The 17,709-nt window shown below is 39.8% G+C and overlaps 1 protein-coding gene across 2 annotated transcripts in view; it reads left to right on the forward strand.

Moving 5' to 3' along the window:
* Positions 1–17,709, forward strand: part of CPZ (carboxypeptidase Z) — a 283,985-nt gene that overhangs the window by 69,401 nt on the left and 196,875 nt on the right. The window contains exon 6 of one of the 2 annotated variants that reach the window (XM_053704179.1): positions 14,697–14,858. The exons of the other annotated variant lie outside the window; for it this stretch is intronic. Within the exon in view, the coding sequence (XP_053560154.1) occupies positions 14,697–14,858 (162 nt within the window). The remainder of the gene's footprint in view (positions 1–14,696; positions 14,859–17,709) is intronic. 2 annotated transcript variants of the gene reach the window in all.

A 17,709-nucleotide genomic window follows, 5' to 3' on the forward strand; every position in this document is an offset into this window, starting at 1 on the left:
GCTACCTTCCTCAGACTAATAGGCTGACTGAGAGAGTGAATCAAGATCTCAAAGCCTATCTCAGAACTTTTGTTAATTATCTCCATACCAACTAGCTGAGCTTGCAAAGAACACTCATTGGCACTCTTATCTATGATGTTCTCCATTTCAAGCCACAGCAGGTTATCAACCTTGTGTCTTTCCTTTTTCTGCTCAGTCCACAGGGGTTCCTGCTGCAGACCAACATGCTACTGTCCTCACTACTCATTGGCAACGTATTCACTCTTAGTTATGTTCAGCTGTCTCCAAATACAAGAGGTTTGCTGATCATTATAGAGCTTCTGTTTGTGCCTTTGTGGTAGGTGACAGTGTTTGGGTTTCTACTCGACATATTCGTCTATGTTAACCCAGTCACAAATTAGGGCCTAGGTTTATTGGTCCCTACAAGACTGTCTCCTGTTGCCTACAAAGTGGCCTTGCCCAGAATACCTGTCTTCCACATCTCATTACTCAAGCCTCACATCAAGAACAGATATACTCAGCTCCGACTACCTCCTCCTCCGCTCCTGGTTCATGGTGACCCTGAGTATGAGGTTGCTAAGATCCTGGACTCCAGATACAAGAGCAGGCATCTACAGTACCTCGTACACTGGAAGGGCTACTCCATGGCAGATCATTCCTGGGTTCCTGCCCGTGATGCGCATGCTCCATCTTTGGTCTCCAGATTTCATGCTGTGCATCCCACCAAGTCTATATAGGGTCTCATAGGTACCCTCTGCTCTGCTGTGGCCATTGCCACGGACACAGGCACTGATCCTGTTGCTAGGGATAAAGCAGTGTAACTGCAGCACGGTGATGACATCATCACCGCCCGCCCTGTCTTCCCTATGTAAAGGCCTCAGTCTCTCTAACCTGTGCCCAAGTATAGGTGTTTCTTCTTGCGATCCTGGGTGCTGTATTTCTTATGCTGAATTGTTGTATTGATTCACTGTTGCTGAACTCTGCCTGTTTTACTACTCTGCTTGCCTTAACCCCTGAATTGCTGGATTGCTTAACTGTTGATGAACTCTGCCTGTTTGACTAGGCTGCTTGCCTTTAAACCTGCATTGCTGGATTGCTTAACTGTTGATGAACTCTGCCTGTTTGACTACACTGCTTGCCTTAACCCCTGAATTGCTGGACTGCTTAACTGTTGATGAACTCTGCCTGTTTGACTACACTGCTTGCCTTAACCCCTGAATTGCTGGACTGCTTAATTGTTGATGAACTCTGCCTGTTTGACTACGCTGCTTGCCTTAACCCCTGAATTGCTGGATTGCTTAACAGTTGATGAACTCTGCCTGTTTGACTACACTGCTTGCCTTAACCCCTGAATTGCTGGATTGCTTTAACGTTGATGAACTCTGCCTGTTTGACTACTCTGCTTGCCTTAACCCTAAAATATTGGATTGCCATTCTGCTGCCGAACTCTGCCTGCCTGACCATTCTATTGATTTACCCTTGAACTGCATTACCGCTTGATTCCCTACCTATTTCCGTCAGAGACTACCCTGTCTGTTTCAGTCCTTCAAGTGGTTTACCCTTGAACTGCCTAATAGCTGATTCCTACCTGCTGCCTCTAAAGACTACCCTGCATAGTGTGAGTACTGTTTACCTGCATTTTTGTGAACTTTCTCTATCATTCCAGCTTGACGCCTGGATAAGAAGACTATTGGCCAAGTTCGGCCTGATAGTGAAATATCCCACGAGCATTACACCTTTTTTTTATATTATAAATATACTGTATAAATATAATATATAAATATAAATATTATCCTGGTTTTTAATAATCTAGTGGGTTTTCCTATATAAAATAAATTACATTTGCAGGATAACTTATATATCACAAATTTGCCGTTACATGTTATTAATTGATTAATCTCATATTTTTTCTTTCCATCTCTGGAATGAAAAAAATCCTTATTACAGTGACGATTCACATTTTTGCAGCCTGCACAGTCTTAACAATATTTGAAATCTTTCATATCTGTAAGCCAATTTCTTGGGACTTTATCTCTAATATAACTTTTAGTTAAATGATCCTTCAAATTCATTGCTTTTTTAAAAATTAAATTGGATATATCTGGTAAGATTGTGTGCAAATGCGAGTCTCTTTTTAAAATTTCTGAATGTTTTTCTATAATACGTTTTTTATACGTGTTCTCATCTTTGAGAAGTTTCTCAATTTCTATTAAATATTTTCTTTGTCCATTATGGCCACTGCTCCTCCCTTATCCGCCATTTTTATTACTATGGTGTTGTTAGCTTTTAACTCTTCCAAGGCTTTCTGTTCTATTTTGTTTAGATTACAATTATAATTTCTTTTCATGTTGAATAAATCTCGCTCAACTAATTCAAGGAATATTTCCATGGGTGCTGATTTAAATTTTGTGGGATTAAACAAGGATGTCGTTTTTAAATTAGTGTGAGAAAATTTTCTCGTATGTATCTCTTTAGGGATTGCATTTATTTCTTTTTCTACTGGGTTAAGTGCAAAATATTTCTTTAAGGAAAGATTCCTAATAAATTTCTGCACCCCAATATAAGTTTCAAATTTGTTCAATTTTTGGCTAGGTGCAAATTTTAAACCTTTACTTACTACATCTGCTTGGCTGTTTGTTACCTTTTTTAGATAGATTAAACAACCCTTTTTTTAATTAAATCCTCTTTAGATATGTGTTCTTTTTGTGTTCTTTTTACCATGTTTCCCTTGTATGTCTCTATTCTTCCATTCCCTCCTTCCTCTCCTTCTCTCCTTCTCTTGATAAAAATGTCTAAATCCGGTGCATGTTTCCTTTTTCCAGGTCCTAGAAAAACGTCCTCATCTTGGAAGTCACTAAGGGCTTGAAATCTATTCTCACTTTCAAAAGTGTAATTGTTTTCCCTATAGGTATTATCCTCATTGATGTTCCTATTTCTCCTATTAAGTGTTGGTCTCCATTTATATTTTTCATCCCTCTCAGGTCTTATGTAAGAGTTGCCCTGATCTCTCTTATTTTCTTTATTCTTTGGTATAATATCTGTTTCTTGGGGGTTCATTATTTTTCTCTTCCCTGGTATAATATCTATTTCTTGGGGGTTCATTAAATCTAACTTGAGGAGATTTTTGTTGATTATTTTTTCCTATATTCTTAGACATTTCTGTGTGTCCCTTTTTTTCCTTATTGTGACCTTATAGTAAAGTTCACAATAAGGAAGTAAAGGGACACACAAAAATATCTAAGAATAAAGGAAAAAATAATAGGAAAACAATTACACTTTGAAAGTGAGAATAGATTTCAAGCCCTTAGTGACTTCCAAGATGAGGACATTTTTTTAGGACCTGGAAAAAAGAAAATATGTACTGGATCTAGACATTTTTACCAAAAGAAGGAGAGAAATAGAGGAAGGAGGGAATGGAAGACTAGAGACACATACAAGGGAAAGATGGTAAAAAGAACACAAAACAGAGAACATATCTAATGAGGATTTAATTAAAAAAGGGGTGTTTAATCTATCTAAAAAGAATGTAACAAACAACCAAGCAGATGTACTTAGTAGAGGCTTAAAATTTGCACCTAGCCAAAAATGTAACAAATTTGAAACTTATATTGGGGTGCTGAAATTTATTAGGAATCTTTCCTTAAAGAATTATTTTGCACTTAACCCAGTAAAAAAAGAAATAAATGAAATCCCTAAAGAGATACATACAAGAGAATTTGCTCACACTAATTTAAAAACGAAATCCTTTTTTAAGCTCACTCAGTCAGCTAGATTACGAGTTTTGCGTTATGCTTCATAACGCTGCTTTTTCCCTAACGCTGCCAAGTCTTGTCAGTATAGGTGTACCGCACACCTTTTTGTCCATAACGCAACATCAGTACCGCACTTTTAAAAAAGTCCTTTTTCAATGGGACTTCCATAGTACCGGTATTATGAGTTTGCCTGGGAGGCCAAAAAGTGAGCGGTACACTCTATACTGTACAAGATCTGTACAGCAATCTAAAGTCAGTAGCTATGAGTTTTATGCTACAAACCTGTACCATAAAACTCATAACTAAACTGCTACAAAGTACACTAACACTCATAAACTACCTATTAACCCCTAAACCGAGGCCTTCCTGCATCGTAAACACTATAATAAACTTATTAAGCCCTAATCTGCTGCTCCGGACATCGCCGCCACTGTTAAAATGTATTAACCCCTCTTCCGCCGCTCCCCAACATCATCGCCACTATAATAAACCTGTTAACCCCTAAACTGCCGCCCTCCCGCATCGCAAACACTACTTAAATATTATTAATCCCTAATCTGCCGTCCACCCACTCCCGCTATAATAAACCTATTAACCACTAAACCACAAGCCCCCCACAACTAAATATACTAAATTAAACTATTAACCCCATAACTTCTGGCCTCCCACATCACTACATAAATATATTAACCCCTAAACCTAACCCTAATGTAACCTTAACCCTAACACCCCCTAACTTAAATATAATTAACATAAATCTAAATAAACCTTACAATTATTACATAAATAATACCTATTTAACACTAAATACATACTTACCTGTAAAAAAAACCTAAGCAAGCTACAATATTACTAATAGTTATATTTTAGCTAGCTTAGTGTCACACCCGTATGCGTATCTGAGGAATACAAAATAATTTCGCTATAAATGTTAAGGACCTCAATTGCTGAGACAAAATGATATCAAAATTAATGTAGCAGAAAGTTACTGAAGAGTACAATGAGTGGTTGTATCTTCATTGTAACACCAAGCTGTGATTTCTATAATGGTGGTGTAAATAAGATTACCCTATAGCTGCCACATGTGCAGAGGAATGCACTGAGGGAATGCAGCAGGGAAATCGGTTTACACCCCAGAGGTCAGATAAGGCATATAGGGCAGAACTGAATAAAACAAATAAGAAGCAGGAACTTCTATAAAAAAATAATGAATTGTTAGTGCAGAAAATATAAGCAGATGAGATGTAATTGAACCTACTGAAAATAAAGTCTTATAGAAAAATATGAAGGTTGTATATTGTCCAAGTAGCATAATATCTCAATAGGAGTAGAATTGAGGTGCAGGATACCACAGCATAATACTTATGAACTTTAGGGCTTACCGGAGATCAAATCGTTGAGAGAGCTGTGCGATACTAAGTGCGGTTACAGAGCTCTGTGTCAGTCCGACTGTGCTGAAGTTGGCGTGTGACGTCACCGCCGCCTGGCTTGGATGTGCGTGGTTGCATCCCAGCTGACTGCCGATGCAGTGTAATCCGGAGCAGAGAAAATACGGAGCAGTAGAGATGACAAAGTGTTAGAGAGTGCTGTGGATTAATAGCAGAAAGTAACTTTGTCAAATGCTGAATCGTAGGAATGTGAACAGTGTTCACTTTGGCAGTTTGTGTGATCAGGTCGAGTGGATCCGTCTGTTGAAACAGAGTACACAGCAGGAGTTGGCTTGTAGTGTATCAGAGGTATAACTTCAATACTAAGCAACTTGTGAAGTTGGAGGCAACCTTAAATAGGGTGGAGAGGATAAGATGAGCAGAAAATTAAAGGAACAGTGATAACTGACAGGTAGTATGAGAGGAATCCCTGACAGAATCCCCCATCTAATGAGCAACTCCCGGGGCTCATGGTCCAGGGCGGTCAGGGTTTCTTTGATGGAAACTGGAAACCAGACGCGGTGCTGAAATGTTGCTGGCAGGTTCCCAAGAGTTTTCCTCCTTGGAGTAGCCCTTCCAGCTGATGAGGTATTGTAGAGCTCCTCGGTACAGGCGGGAGTCGAGAATAGTTCTTATTTCATATTCGACATTTGGATCAATGGTAACGGTTGGAGTAGACCGTTGATTTGAGATGCGTCTTACCTCCCTATAGGGTTTTAATAGGGAGATGTGAAATGTTGGGTGAATCTTTAATGTGTCAGGTAACTTGAGGCGGACAGCATTTGGATTGATCACTTTCTCAACTGGATATGGTCCAACGAAAAGAGGGGAGAGTTTTCTGGATGGAGTATTCATTCTCAGGTTTTTTGTGGAGAGCCATACTAAGTTGCCTATTTGGTAGACTGGAGGAGTTCTTCTGTGTTTGTCATAGTAATGTTTTTGTATGTCTTTGGCTCGTTTTATGGAGGATTCGATAGAGCTGAAGTTTGAGGAGATGGAGTCAGACAATTCGGAGATGCTGGGAGAGAGGGACTGTGAAGTAGGTAACAATTGGAAAGAAGGGTGAAAACCATAATTTGCAAAGAACGGGGTTTGATTGGTAGTGGACTGTAACATATTATTGTAACAGAATTCTGCATAAGGTAAAAGTTCAGACCAATGGTCTTGTTGTGTTGAACAGAAGGCTCTCAAGAATTGCTCAAGCCACTGATTACATCTCTCCGTCTGTCCGTTTGTTTGCGGATGATACGCAGTGGTGAGTCTCCTGTCGATGTTGAATATTTTACAGAATTGCGACCACAACTTGCTGGAGAATTGTGTGCCCCGATCGGAAAGGATAGTAGTGGGTATACCATGGTATTTGATAACATTGGAAATAAGTAAATGGATAGTCTCCATAGCAGTAGGTAGTTTGTTAAAAGGAATAAAATGACACATTTTTGTGAACAAATCCACAACAACAAGAATAGTGGTGTTTTTTGAGGATAGAGGCAGGTCAACAATAAAATCAAGTGCAATGTCGGACCATGGCCTCTTTGGTGTGGGTAGAGAAAGTAGCAACCCATAGGGGGGCTGTTTTTCCTTTTTTGAAACTATACATGTACTACAAGTCTGAACATGGTTTTTTATGTCAGTGGTCATGTGAGGCCACCAATAGTTTCTGTTAACTAATTCTAAAGTCTTGGTAATCCCTGGATGCCCAGCGAGTAGAGAGTCATGTACAGAGTGGAGGAGAGTAGATCTGAGAGTATGTGGGATGTATAATTTAGAGTTAAAGTAGTAGCAGCCGTCAGGTTTGATAGTAAGATCAAGCTCCGCCTTTGTTTGATCCTTTCTTTGTTCCATTTTTAGGATAGGCAGGGAGTCAGTGGTGAAACAGAGAAAATTTTGAGGTGGGATAAGAGATTGTTGAAGGGATGGTGAAGGTTTATCCACTGTCATACGTGAGAGGGCATCCGCCTTCTGATTTTTTCCAGATGGACGAAAAGTAATTAGGTAGTTAAACCTTGATAGGAATAGATTCCAGCGGACTTGTCTAGCAGATAAGGTCCTAGTAGACTTTAGGTACTGTAAGTTCCTATGGTCGGTATAGATTAGAATAGGAATAAGAGTCCCTTCCAACAGGTGTCGCCAATGTTCCAAAGATAGCTTTATAGCTAGTAACTCTTTATCCCCGATGGGATAGTTTTGTTCAGCCAAATTCAGGGTTCGTGAGTAGTAGGCGACAGGGTGTAGGGGTTTTTTCAAGTCTTCCCTCTGAGACAAGATTGCGCCTACTGCATAGTTGGATGCATCAACTTCGAGAACAAATTGGTATTTTGGGTCGGGGAACCGGAGGATGGGAGCAGTGGTAAATTTTTCCTTAAGGAAATCAAATGCTTTTTGAGCATCAGAGGACCATTTGAAAGTTCTATTGGATTTTGTTAACGAAGTAGGTGGAACTGTGAGCTTGGAGAAATTTTTTATAAACTTACGATAAAAGTTCGCAAATCCCATAAAACTTTGTACCTGTTTTTTGGTTTTAGGGATGGGCCACTGTAGTATTGTATTGATTTTGTTGTCCTCCATACAAATGCCTGCTGGGGAAATTTCGTAACCTAGAAATGAAATAGACTGCGAATTGAATATACATTTTTCAGCCTTTGCATATAGATGGTTACTTCTAAGTCTGGAGAGAACTTGTTTTACATGGGTGATGTGTTCAGGTAAGGACTTGGAGTATACTAGTATATCATCCAGGTAGATGACAATGTAAACATCCAGGATATCTCTGAACACGTCGTTGATGAGCTGTTGAAAAGTAGCAGGGGCATTACATAACCCAAATGGCATGACGACGTATTCGAACAAGCCGTAGCGAGTTCGAAACGCCGTCAACCATTCATCCCCAGATCTTATTCGGATTAGGTTGTAAGCCCCCCTTAGGTCCAATTTAGTGAAGTATTTGGCCCCTTCAAGTCTCTCTATGAGCTCCGGAATCAACGGCAAAGGGTACCTATTTTTTATGGTAATCTGATTCAATTTTCTATAATCGATTATGGGTCTTAGCGAACCGTCTTTATTTTTCACGAAAAATATCCCGCACCTGCGGGAGAGGTAGAGGGGCGTATGAAGCCCTTTTTTAGATTGTCATGGATATAAGTTTTTAGATGCAGAAGTTCGGGGTTCGACAGAGGGAATATATGCCCACAGGGTATTTCAGATCCTGGAATGATATCAATGGGACAATCGTATTTACAATGAGGGGGTAGGTTTTCACTTTCTGTCTTACTAAAAACATCAATGTACTCTTTGTACACATCAGGTACAAGGTTTTCAGGTGAGACTTTGGTTGTCTGTAGGACAGTGACCGGAAAACAATTGTTAATACAGTAAGGAGAAGAGAAGGTCAGTGAGTTGTTAGACCAGTTTATAGGTGGATTGTGAGTTTTAAGCCATTGAATACCCAGAACCACAGGGGAGACAGGTGAACAGATTACATCAAAAGTAATGTAGTGGGAAAGATGAGGCGCTAGAGAAATCTCGCCCCTCTTACCATAGCTCGGAAATGAAACACTCATCCTCAGCCCTGACATACTCCTCTGACACGATACCTATGCAGATGTTCCTGTACTGCTGAGCGGCACTGGAGAAAATCTAGGAGTTCAGCTGATTTTCAACATTACAAATTTATCTTGAACTCCTACTACTCTGCCTTTAATTTCCATAAGCAACACTACTTCTCTACTCTTAACTCTAATCTTTCTTCAAACCCAAAACGTTTGTTCTCCACTTTCAATACACTTTCAATAATCTTCTCCGCCTTCTCCCACCTCCTAATACAACTCTTCTGTCAGCTCAAGACTTTGCCAACCACTTCAATAACAAAATCGACTCCATCAGAAATGAAATCAGCTCTCAACATAATTCCATTCTCTTACCCCCTCAAATGCTCTCAATCAACCACAACCCACATAACCTTAAGCTTGGTTCATTATCCCCTGTTACTGAGGAAGAAGTTTCGGCACTTATAGTGCGCTCTCACCTCACTACCTGTCCCATTGACCCTATCCCCTCACAGCTACTCCCCTCCCTCTCTGTCACCCTTACCCGTATGATCACACACACTTTTAACCTCTCCCTCAGCACCAGTATATTTCCCTCATCGCTGAAACATGCACTGGTCACACCTATCCTCAAAAAAACCTTCCCTTGATCCTACCTCCCCATCCAACTACCGCCCTATTTCCCTCCTCCCTCTTGCATCAAAGCTTCTCGAAAAACTAGCTTATGCACGCCTATCCCATTTTCTTACAATAAACTCCCTCCTTGACCCATTGCAGTATGGATTTCGTCCCCATCACTCCACAGAGACATCAATTGTTAAGGTTACCAATGACCTACTTACAGCAAAATCAAAATGCCACTTCTCTCTGCTTATCCTCCTTGATCTGTCCGCAGCCTTTGATACTGTTGACCACACTCTTTTGCTCCAAACCCTCCAATCCTTCGGCAAATGTGACACAGCCCTCTCATGGCTCTCTTCCTACCTGTCAAACCATACCTTCAGTGTAGCAGTCTCTGGGGCCTCCTCTGCCCCGTCACCACTTTCTGTCGAAGTACCGCAAGGCTTTGTCCTCGGTCCCCTTCTCTTCTCAATCTACACGTCATCACCAGGTTCCCTAATAAAGTCCCACGGTTTACAATCTCATTTGTATGCCGATGACACCCAAATCTACTTCTCTGCACCAGACCTTTCTCCTTCCTTGCTAACCCGTGTCACTAACTGTCTTTCTCACATCTCCAACTGGATGTCCTCTCACTACCTCAAGCTAAATCTCTCCAAAACTGAGCTCCTTATTTTCCCCCCTTCTTCTAAACTCTCCACCCCCAATCTCTCTATAACTGTCGACAATTCCATCATTACCCCTACCCCGCATGTCCGTTGTCTCAGGGTCACATTTGACTCAGATCTTTCTTTCACTCCTCACATTCAGTCATTGGCTAAAGAGTGCCGCTTCCACCTTAAAAATATCTCTAAAATTAGACACTTCCTTACACAAGACACAACTAAGATTTTAATCCACTCTCTCATTCTCTCCCGCCTCGATTACTCCAACTCTGTCCTCTCTGGTCTCACCTACCGCCTAGCTCCTTTACAATCCATAATGAATGCCTCTGCCAGACTCATCTTCCTTACATGTCGCTCTTCATCTGCTGCACCTCTCTGCCAATCCCTTCACTGGCTTCCTCTTGCCAGGATCAAACACAAAATTCTCATTCTCTCTGCCTCGCTCCACAAGACTCTCTTGTAGTTTTAAAAGCTTCAAGTGCTCCCTAAAGACTTTACTGTTCAGGTATGCATACAACCTACGCTAACTTTTCTTTATACCAGTTCCTCTCCTCCATTGCTATCCCCTGAACCCCCTTAGCATGTAAGCCTATGAGTCCAGCTGTTTGTTGATCACCTTCTTAAGAGCTGACTACAACAGTGCAACTCTTGGCAGGGCCCTCTACCCATTTGATCCCTATAATTGTTTTGTTGTACTCCGCTTTTGTTTATAGCGCTGCGGAATCTGTTGGCGCTCTACAAATAACCGATAATAAAAAATAATAGTGTAGCGCATTATAACACTGGGTGCTGAATAGTGTAGCTCATTATAACACTGGGTGCTGAATAGTGTAGCGCATTATAACACTAAGTGCTGAATAGTGTCGCTCATTATAACACAGGTAGCTAAATAGTGTAGCTCATTATAACACAGGGTGCTAAATAGTGTAGCGCATTATAACACTGGGTGCTGAAAAGAGTAACGCATTATAACACTGGGTCCTGAATAGTGTAGTGCATTATAACACTGGGTGCTGAATAGTGTAGCGCATTATAACACTGGGTGCTGAATATTGTAGCTCATTATAACACTGGGTGCTGAATAGTGTAGCTCATTATAACACTGGGTGCTGAATAGTGTAGCTCATTATAGCACTGGGTACTAAATAGTGTAGCTTTTTATAACACTGGTTGCTGAATAGTGTAGCTCATTATAACACTGGGTGCTGAATAGTGTAGCTCATTATAACACTGAGTGCTGAATAGTGTAGCTCATTATAACACTGGGTGCTGAATAATGCAGCTCATTATAACACTGGGTGCTGAATAATGTAGCTCATTATAACACTGGGTGCTGAATAGTGTAGCTCTTTATAACACTGGGTGATGAATAGTGTAGCGCATTATAACACTGATTGCTGAATAGTGTAGCTCATTATAACACTGGGTGCTGAATAGTGTAGCTCATTATAACACTGAGTGCTGAATAGTGTAGCACATTACAACACTGTGTGCTGAATAGTGTAGCTCATTATAACACTGGGTGCTGAATAGTGTAGCTCATTATAACACTGGCTACTAAATAGTGTAGCTCATTATTACACTGGGTGCTGAATAGTGTAGCGCATAATAACACTGGGTGCTGAATAGTGTAGCTAATTATAACACTGAGTGCTGAATAGTGTAGCTCATTATAACACTGGGTGCTAAATAGTGTAGCGCATTATAACACTGGGTGCTGAATAGTGTAGCTCATTATAACACTGGGTGCTGAATAGTGTAGCACATTATAACACTGGGTGCTGAATAGTGTAGCACATTATAACACTGGGTGCTGAAGAGTGTAGCTAATTATAACACTGAGTGCTGAATAGTGTAGCTCATTATAACACTAGGTGCTGAATAGTGTAGCACATTATAACACTGGGTGCTGAATAGTGTAGCTCATTATAACACTGGGTGCTGAATAGTGTAGCACATTATAACACTGGGTGCTGAATAGTGTAGCGCATTATAACACTGGGTGCTGAATAGTTTAGCGCATAATAACACTGGGTGCTGAATAGTGTAGCGCATAATAACACTGGGTGCTGAATAGTGTAGCTCATTATAACACTGGGTGCTGAATAGTGTAGCACATTATAACACTGGGTGCTGAATAATGTAGCTCATTATAACACTGGGTGCTGAATAGTGTAGCTCATTATAACACTGGGTGCTGAATAGTGTAGCTCATTATAACACTGGGTGCTGAATAGTGTAGCGCATAATAACACTGAGTGCTGCATAGTGTAGCGCATAATAACACTGGTTGCTGAATAGTGTAGCTCATTATAACACTGGGTGCTGAATAGTGTAGCTTATTATAACACTGGGTGCTGAATAGTGTAGCTCATTATAACACTGGGTGCTGAATAGTGTAGCTCATTATAACACTGGGTGCTAAATAGTGTAGCGCATTATAACACTTTGTGCTGAATAGTGTAGCTCATTATAACACTGGGTGCTGAATAGTGTAGCTCATTATAACACTGAGTGCTGAATAGTGTAGCTCATTATAGCACTGGGTGCTGAATAGTGTAGCTCATTATAACACTGGGTGCTGAATAGTGTAGCTCATTATAACACTGGGTGCTGAATAGTGTAGCTCATTATAACACTGGGTGCTGAATAGTGTAGCGCATAATAACACTGGGTGCTGAATAGTGTAGCTCATTATAACGCTGGGTGCTGAATAGTGTAGCTCATTATAACACTGGGTGCTGAATAGTGTAGCTCATTATAACACTGGGTGCTGAATAGTGTAGCTCATTATAACACTGGGTGCTGAATAATGTAGCTCATTATAACACTGGGTGCTGAATAGTGTAGCGCAGTACAACACTGGGTGCTGAAAAGTGTAGCTTATTATAACACTGGGTGCTGAATAGTGTAGCGCATAATAACACTGGTTGCTGAATAGTGTAGCTCATTATAACACTGGGTGCTGAATAGTGTAGCTCATTATAACACTGGGTGCTGAATAGTGTAGCTCATTATAACACTGGGTGCTGAATAATGTAGCTCATTATAACACTGAGTGCTGATTAGTGTAGCTCATTATAACACTGGGTGCTGAATAGTGTAGCACATTATAACACTGAGTGCTGAATAGTGTAGCGCATTATAACACTGGGTGCTAAATAGTGTAGCGCATTATAACACTGGGTGCTGAATAGTGTAGCTCATTATAACACTGGGTGCTGAATAGTGTAGCTCATTATAACACTGGGTGCTGAATAGTGTAGCTCATTATAACACTGGGTGCTGAATAGTGTAGCGCATAATAACACTGAGTGCTGCATAGTGTAGCGCATAATAACACTGGTTGCTGAATAGTGTAGCTCATTATAACACTGGGTGCTGAATAGTGTAGCTTATTATAACACTGGGTGCTGAATAGTGTAGCTCATTATAACACTGGGTGCTGAATAGTGTAGCTCATTATAACACTGGGTGCTAAATAGTGTAGCGCATTATAACACTGAGTGCTGAATAGTGTAGCTCATTATAACACTGGGTGCTGAATAGTGTAGCTCATTATAACACTGAGTGCTGAATAGTGTAGCTCATTATAGCACTGGGTGCTGAATAGTGTAGCTCATTATAACACTGGGTGCTGAATAGTGTAGCTCATTATAACACTGGGTGCTGAATAGTGTAGCTCATTATAACACTGGGTGCTGAATAGTGTAGTGCATAATAACACTGGGTGCTGAATAGTGTAGCTCATTATAACGCTGGGTGCTGAATAGTGTAGCTCATTATAACACTGGGTGCTGAATAGTGTAGCTCATTATAACACTGGGTGCTGAATAGTGTAGCTCATTATAACACTGGGTGCTGAATAATGTAGCTCATTATAACACTGGGTGCTGAATAGTGTAGCGCAGTACAACACTGGGTGCTGAAAAGTGTAGCTTATTATAACACTGGGTGCTGAATAGTGTAGCGCATAATAACACTGGTTGCTGAATAGTGTAGCTCATTATAACACTGGGTGCTGAATAGTGTAGCTCATTATAACACTGGGTGCTGAATAGTGTAGCTCATTATAACACTGGGTGCTGAATAATGTAGCTCATTATAACACTGAGTGCTGATTAGTGTAGCTCATTATAACACTGGGTGCTGAATAGTGTAGCACATTATAACACTGAGTGCTGAATAGTGTAGCGCATTATAACACTGAGTGCTGAATAGTATAGCACATTATAACACTGGGTGCTGAATAGTGTAGCGTATAATAACACTGGTTGCTGAATAGTGTAGCTCATTATAACACTGGGTGCTGAATAGTGTAGCTCATTATAACACTGGGTGCTAAATAGTGTAGCGCATTATAACACTGGGTGCTGAATAGTGTAGCTCATTATAACACTGGGTGCTGAATAGTGTACCACATTATAACACTGGGTGCTAAATAGTGTAGCGCATTATAACACTGGGTGCTGAATAGTGTAGCTCATTATAACACTGGGTGCTGAATAATGTAGCTCATTATAACACTGTTCCTACAATGTTAGAACACCATACCCCTTGCATGTTTGTGCTTGACTTCTAATCCGGTCCTTAGTCAAAGTTGTATTCATAATTAAGCATTCTCCTACCAAAAAAGTGAAAGCTATTTTCCAATTATGTCAGTCTAGTTGGTGTATTATTTTTTAGGGGGCCGGCTACAATGGATGGACCAATGGACGACAAAATGCCCAGAATATTGATCTGAACAGAAACTTTCCTGATTTAACATCAGAAGTTCATAAAATTATACGGATGCGTTCAGCACGAATTGATCACATGCCCATTCCAGAGTCATACTGGTGGGGTAAGGTATGAAGTAGTTTTATTTTTTATCTTTCACAATAAGTACTGTATTATTATTAATATCATTATTATTATTTACTTGTAAAGCACCTTCAATTCCTTAGAACTAAATGAGTAAGGGTACCCAATGTCAAAATCTAAAAAAACAAAAACACAGACACATAAACAACCTAAAACAATATAAATACATAATACAAGATCGGGAGGTTCCTGCTCCAAAAAGTTTAAGTTTAAATAAATTAAATAGTCATAAAATATGCTTATATTTTTTAACTTTTAAACATAAAGATGGTAATGTTTAAAAAACAGTTTACTCATTAAAATCAAACCTACAACTATTTATCACAATAATAAATTACAATTACTTGCCATATATGTATAACTTTTATAAAAGCAATATTTGCACTAAAAATAATAGAAGCTAGAACAAATCAGTGGTCACTACTGCAGTTTTTCTTACCATAATAAACTCCACACTACACATTTCAGGGACCTGCCTTTTCTTCAGGTGTGACAGTAATAAATGTGTAAATAAATAAGAAAAAAAAACTTGTCAGAATATCTTTAAGTGCTTTGGTAATATTGCACAATGAACTTTATTAACAATAAGAAATATAACCACCAGGGTGCACATCATGTTTGTCTTCATCTGAGAAGACTTAAACCTATAAAACTATGGTTCTTTGATGAGCAAATTTAGCTTTCTCCAATTTTTTGTGTGGCTGTTCAATAGAATGTAGTTCAAAAAGTATGTTCGAAATTCTGATTTACACTCACTGGCCACTTTATTAGGTACACTTTGCTAGTACTGGGTGGGACCCCCTTTTGTCTTCAGAACTGCCTTAATTCTTCATGGCATAGATTCAACAAGGTGTTGGTAACATTTCTCAGAGATGTTGGTCCATATTGACATGATAGCATCAAGCAGTTGCTGCAGTATTGTCGAGGTGCACATCCATGATGCGTATCTCCTGTTCCACCACATCCCAAAGGTGCTCTATTGGATTGAGATCTGGTGACTGCAGAGGGCATTGTAGTACAGTGAACTTATTGTCATGTTCAAGAAACCAGTTTGAGATGATTTGAGCTTTGTGACATGGTGCATTATCCTGCTGAAAGTAGCCATCAGAAGATGGGTACACTGTAGTCATAAAGGGATGGACATGGTCAGCAAAAATACTCAGGTAGGCCGTGGCATTTAAACGATGCTCAGTTGGTACTAAGGGACCCAAAGTGTTCCAAGAAATTATCCCCCACACCATTACACCACCACCAGCCTGAACTGTTTATACAAGGCAGGATGTATCCATGCTTTCATGTCATTTACGCCAAATTCTGAACCTACCATCTGAATGTCGCAGCTGAAATCGAGGCTCATCAGACCCAGCAACGTTTTTCCAATCTGCTATTGTCCAATTTTGGTAAGCCTGTGGGAATTATAGCCTCAGTTTCCTGTTCTTAGCTGACAGGAGTGGCACCCAGTGTGGTATTCTGCTGCTGTAGCCCTTCTGCTTCAAGGTACGACGTGTTGTGCATTCAGAGATGGTATTTTGCATACCTTGGTTGTAACAAGTTGTTATTTGAGTTACTGTTGTCATTCTATCATATCAAACTCAAACCAATCGGCCCATTCTCCTCTGACCTCTTTCATCAACAAGGCATTGTCGTCCAAACAACTGCCGCTCACTGTATATCTACTCTTTTTCAGACTATTCTCTGTATAACCTAGAGATGGTTGTGCATGAAAATCCCATTAGATCAGAAGTTTTTGAAATACTCAGACCAGCCGGTCTGGCACCAACACACACATATAAATACATAAATACATATATGTACATTTGTATACATATATATTTATGTATTTATATGTGTATTTATGTGTAAATATATATATATACATATATATTTATGTATTGTTGCTGTCAGGGTTATACAAGTTGTGATTGTGTGGCTGTCGGCATGAAAACAAGACTACATTGAACTCTATGGATGCGCGTTTGCGATCGCACTTTGAGTGCACCAATGCAATGACAAAGTTGTGAAAAAAATAACTTTAAACCCATAGGCATGTATTTATCAAGCCGTCAACCACAAATACGCTGGAATTCCGCAGCGTATTTGTGGGAAGCCTGATTCGCCTTAGTTATCAAAACCTACAAACCAGCAAAAGTAGAATTTGGTGACGTAACATACGATCCGCTGGACTCAGTCCGACACAGATCGATGCTTACGTCACTCCAGATGTTCCGAATGCAAGTTTGGCATAATCTGACTACTTTTGCTAGTAGCCCTTAAGGGGTATTTGTAATTTAGTGTAGGGTAGGGCTTTTTTTTATTTTGGTGTGCTTTTTTATTTTGTTAGGGGGATTAGATTAGGTGTAATTATTTTAAAAATCTTGTAATTAATTTATTATTTTCTATAATTTAGTGTTTGTTTTTTTTGTACTTTAGATAATTTTATTTAATTTTATTTAATTATAGTTAATGTAGGTAATTAATTTAATTATAGTGTAGTGCTAGGTGTAATTGTAACTTAGGTTAGGTTTTATTTTACAGGTACTTTTGTATTTATTTTAACTAGGTAGTTATTATGTAGGTGGCGGCGGTATAGAGGGCGGAAGATTAGGGGTTAATATGTATAATGTAGGTTGCGGTGGGCTCCGGGAGTGGCGGTTTAGGGGTTAATATATTTATTAGAGTTGTGGTGGCCTCCAGGAGCGGCGGTTTAGGTGTTAATACATTTATTAGAGTTGCGGTGGGCTCCGGGAGCAGTGGTATAGGGGGTAAACTGTATAGTATAGTGTGGGTGTTTAGTGACAGGGTACCAATAAAGCTGTAAAAAAGCTGAAGAGCAGCG

Source organism: Bombina bombina, chromosome 2 (genome assembly GCF_027579735.1).
Source record: "Bombina bombina isolate aBomBom1 chromosome 2, aBomBom1.pri, whole genome shotgun sequence".
Taxonomy (NCBI): Eukaryota; Metazoa; Chordata; class Amphibia; order Anura; family Bombinatoridae; genus Bombina; species Bombina bombina.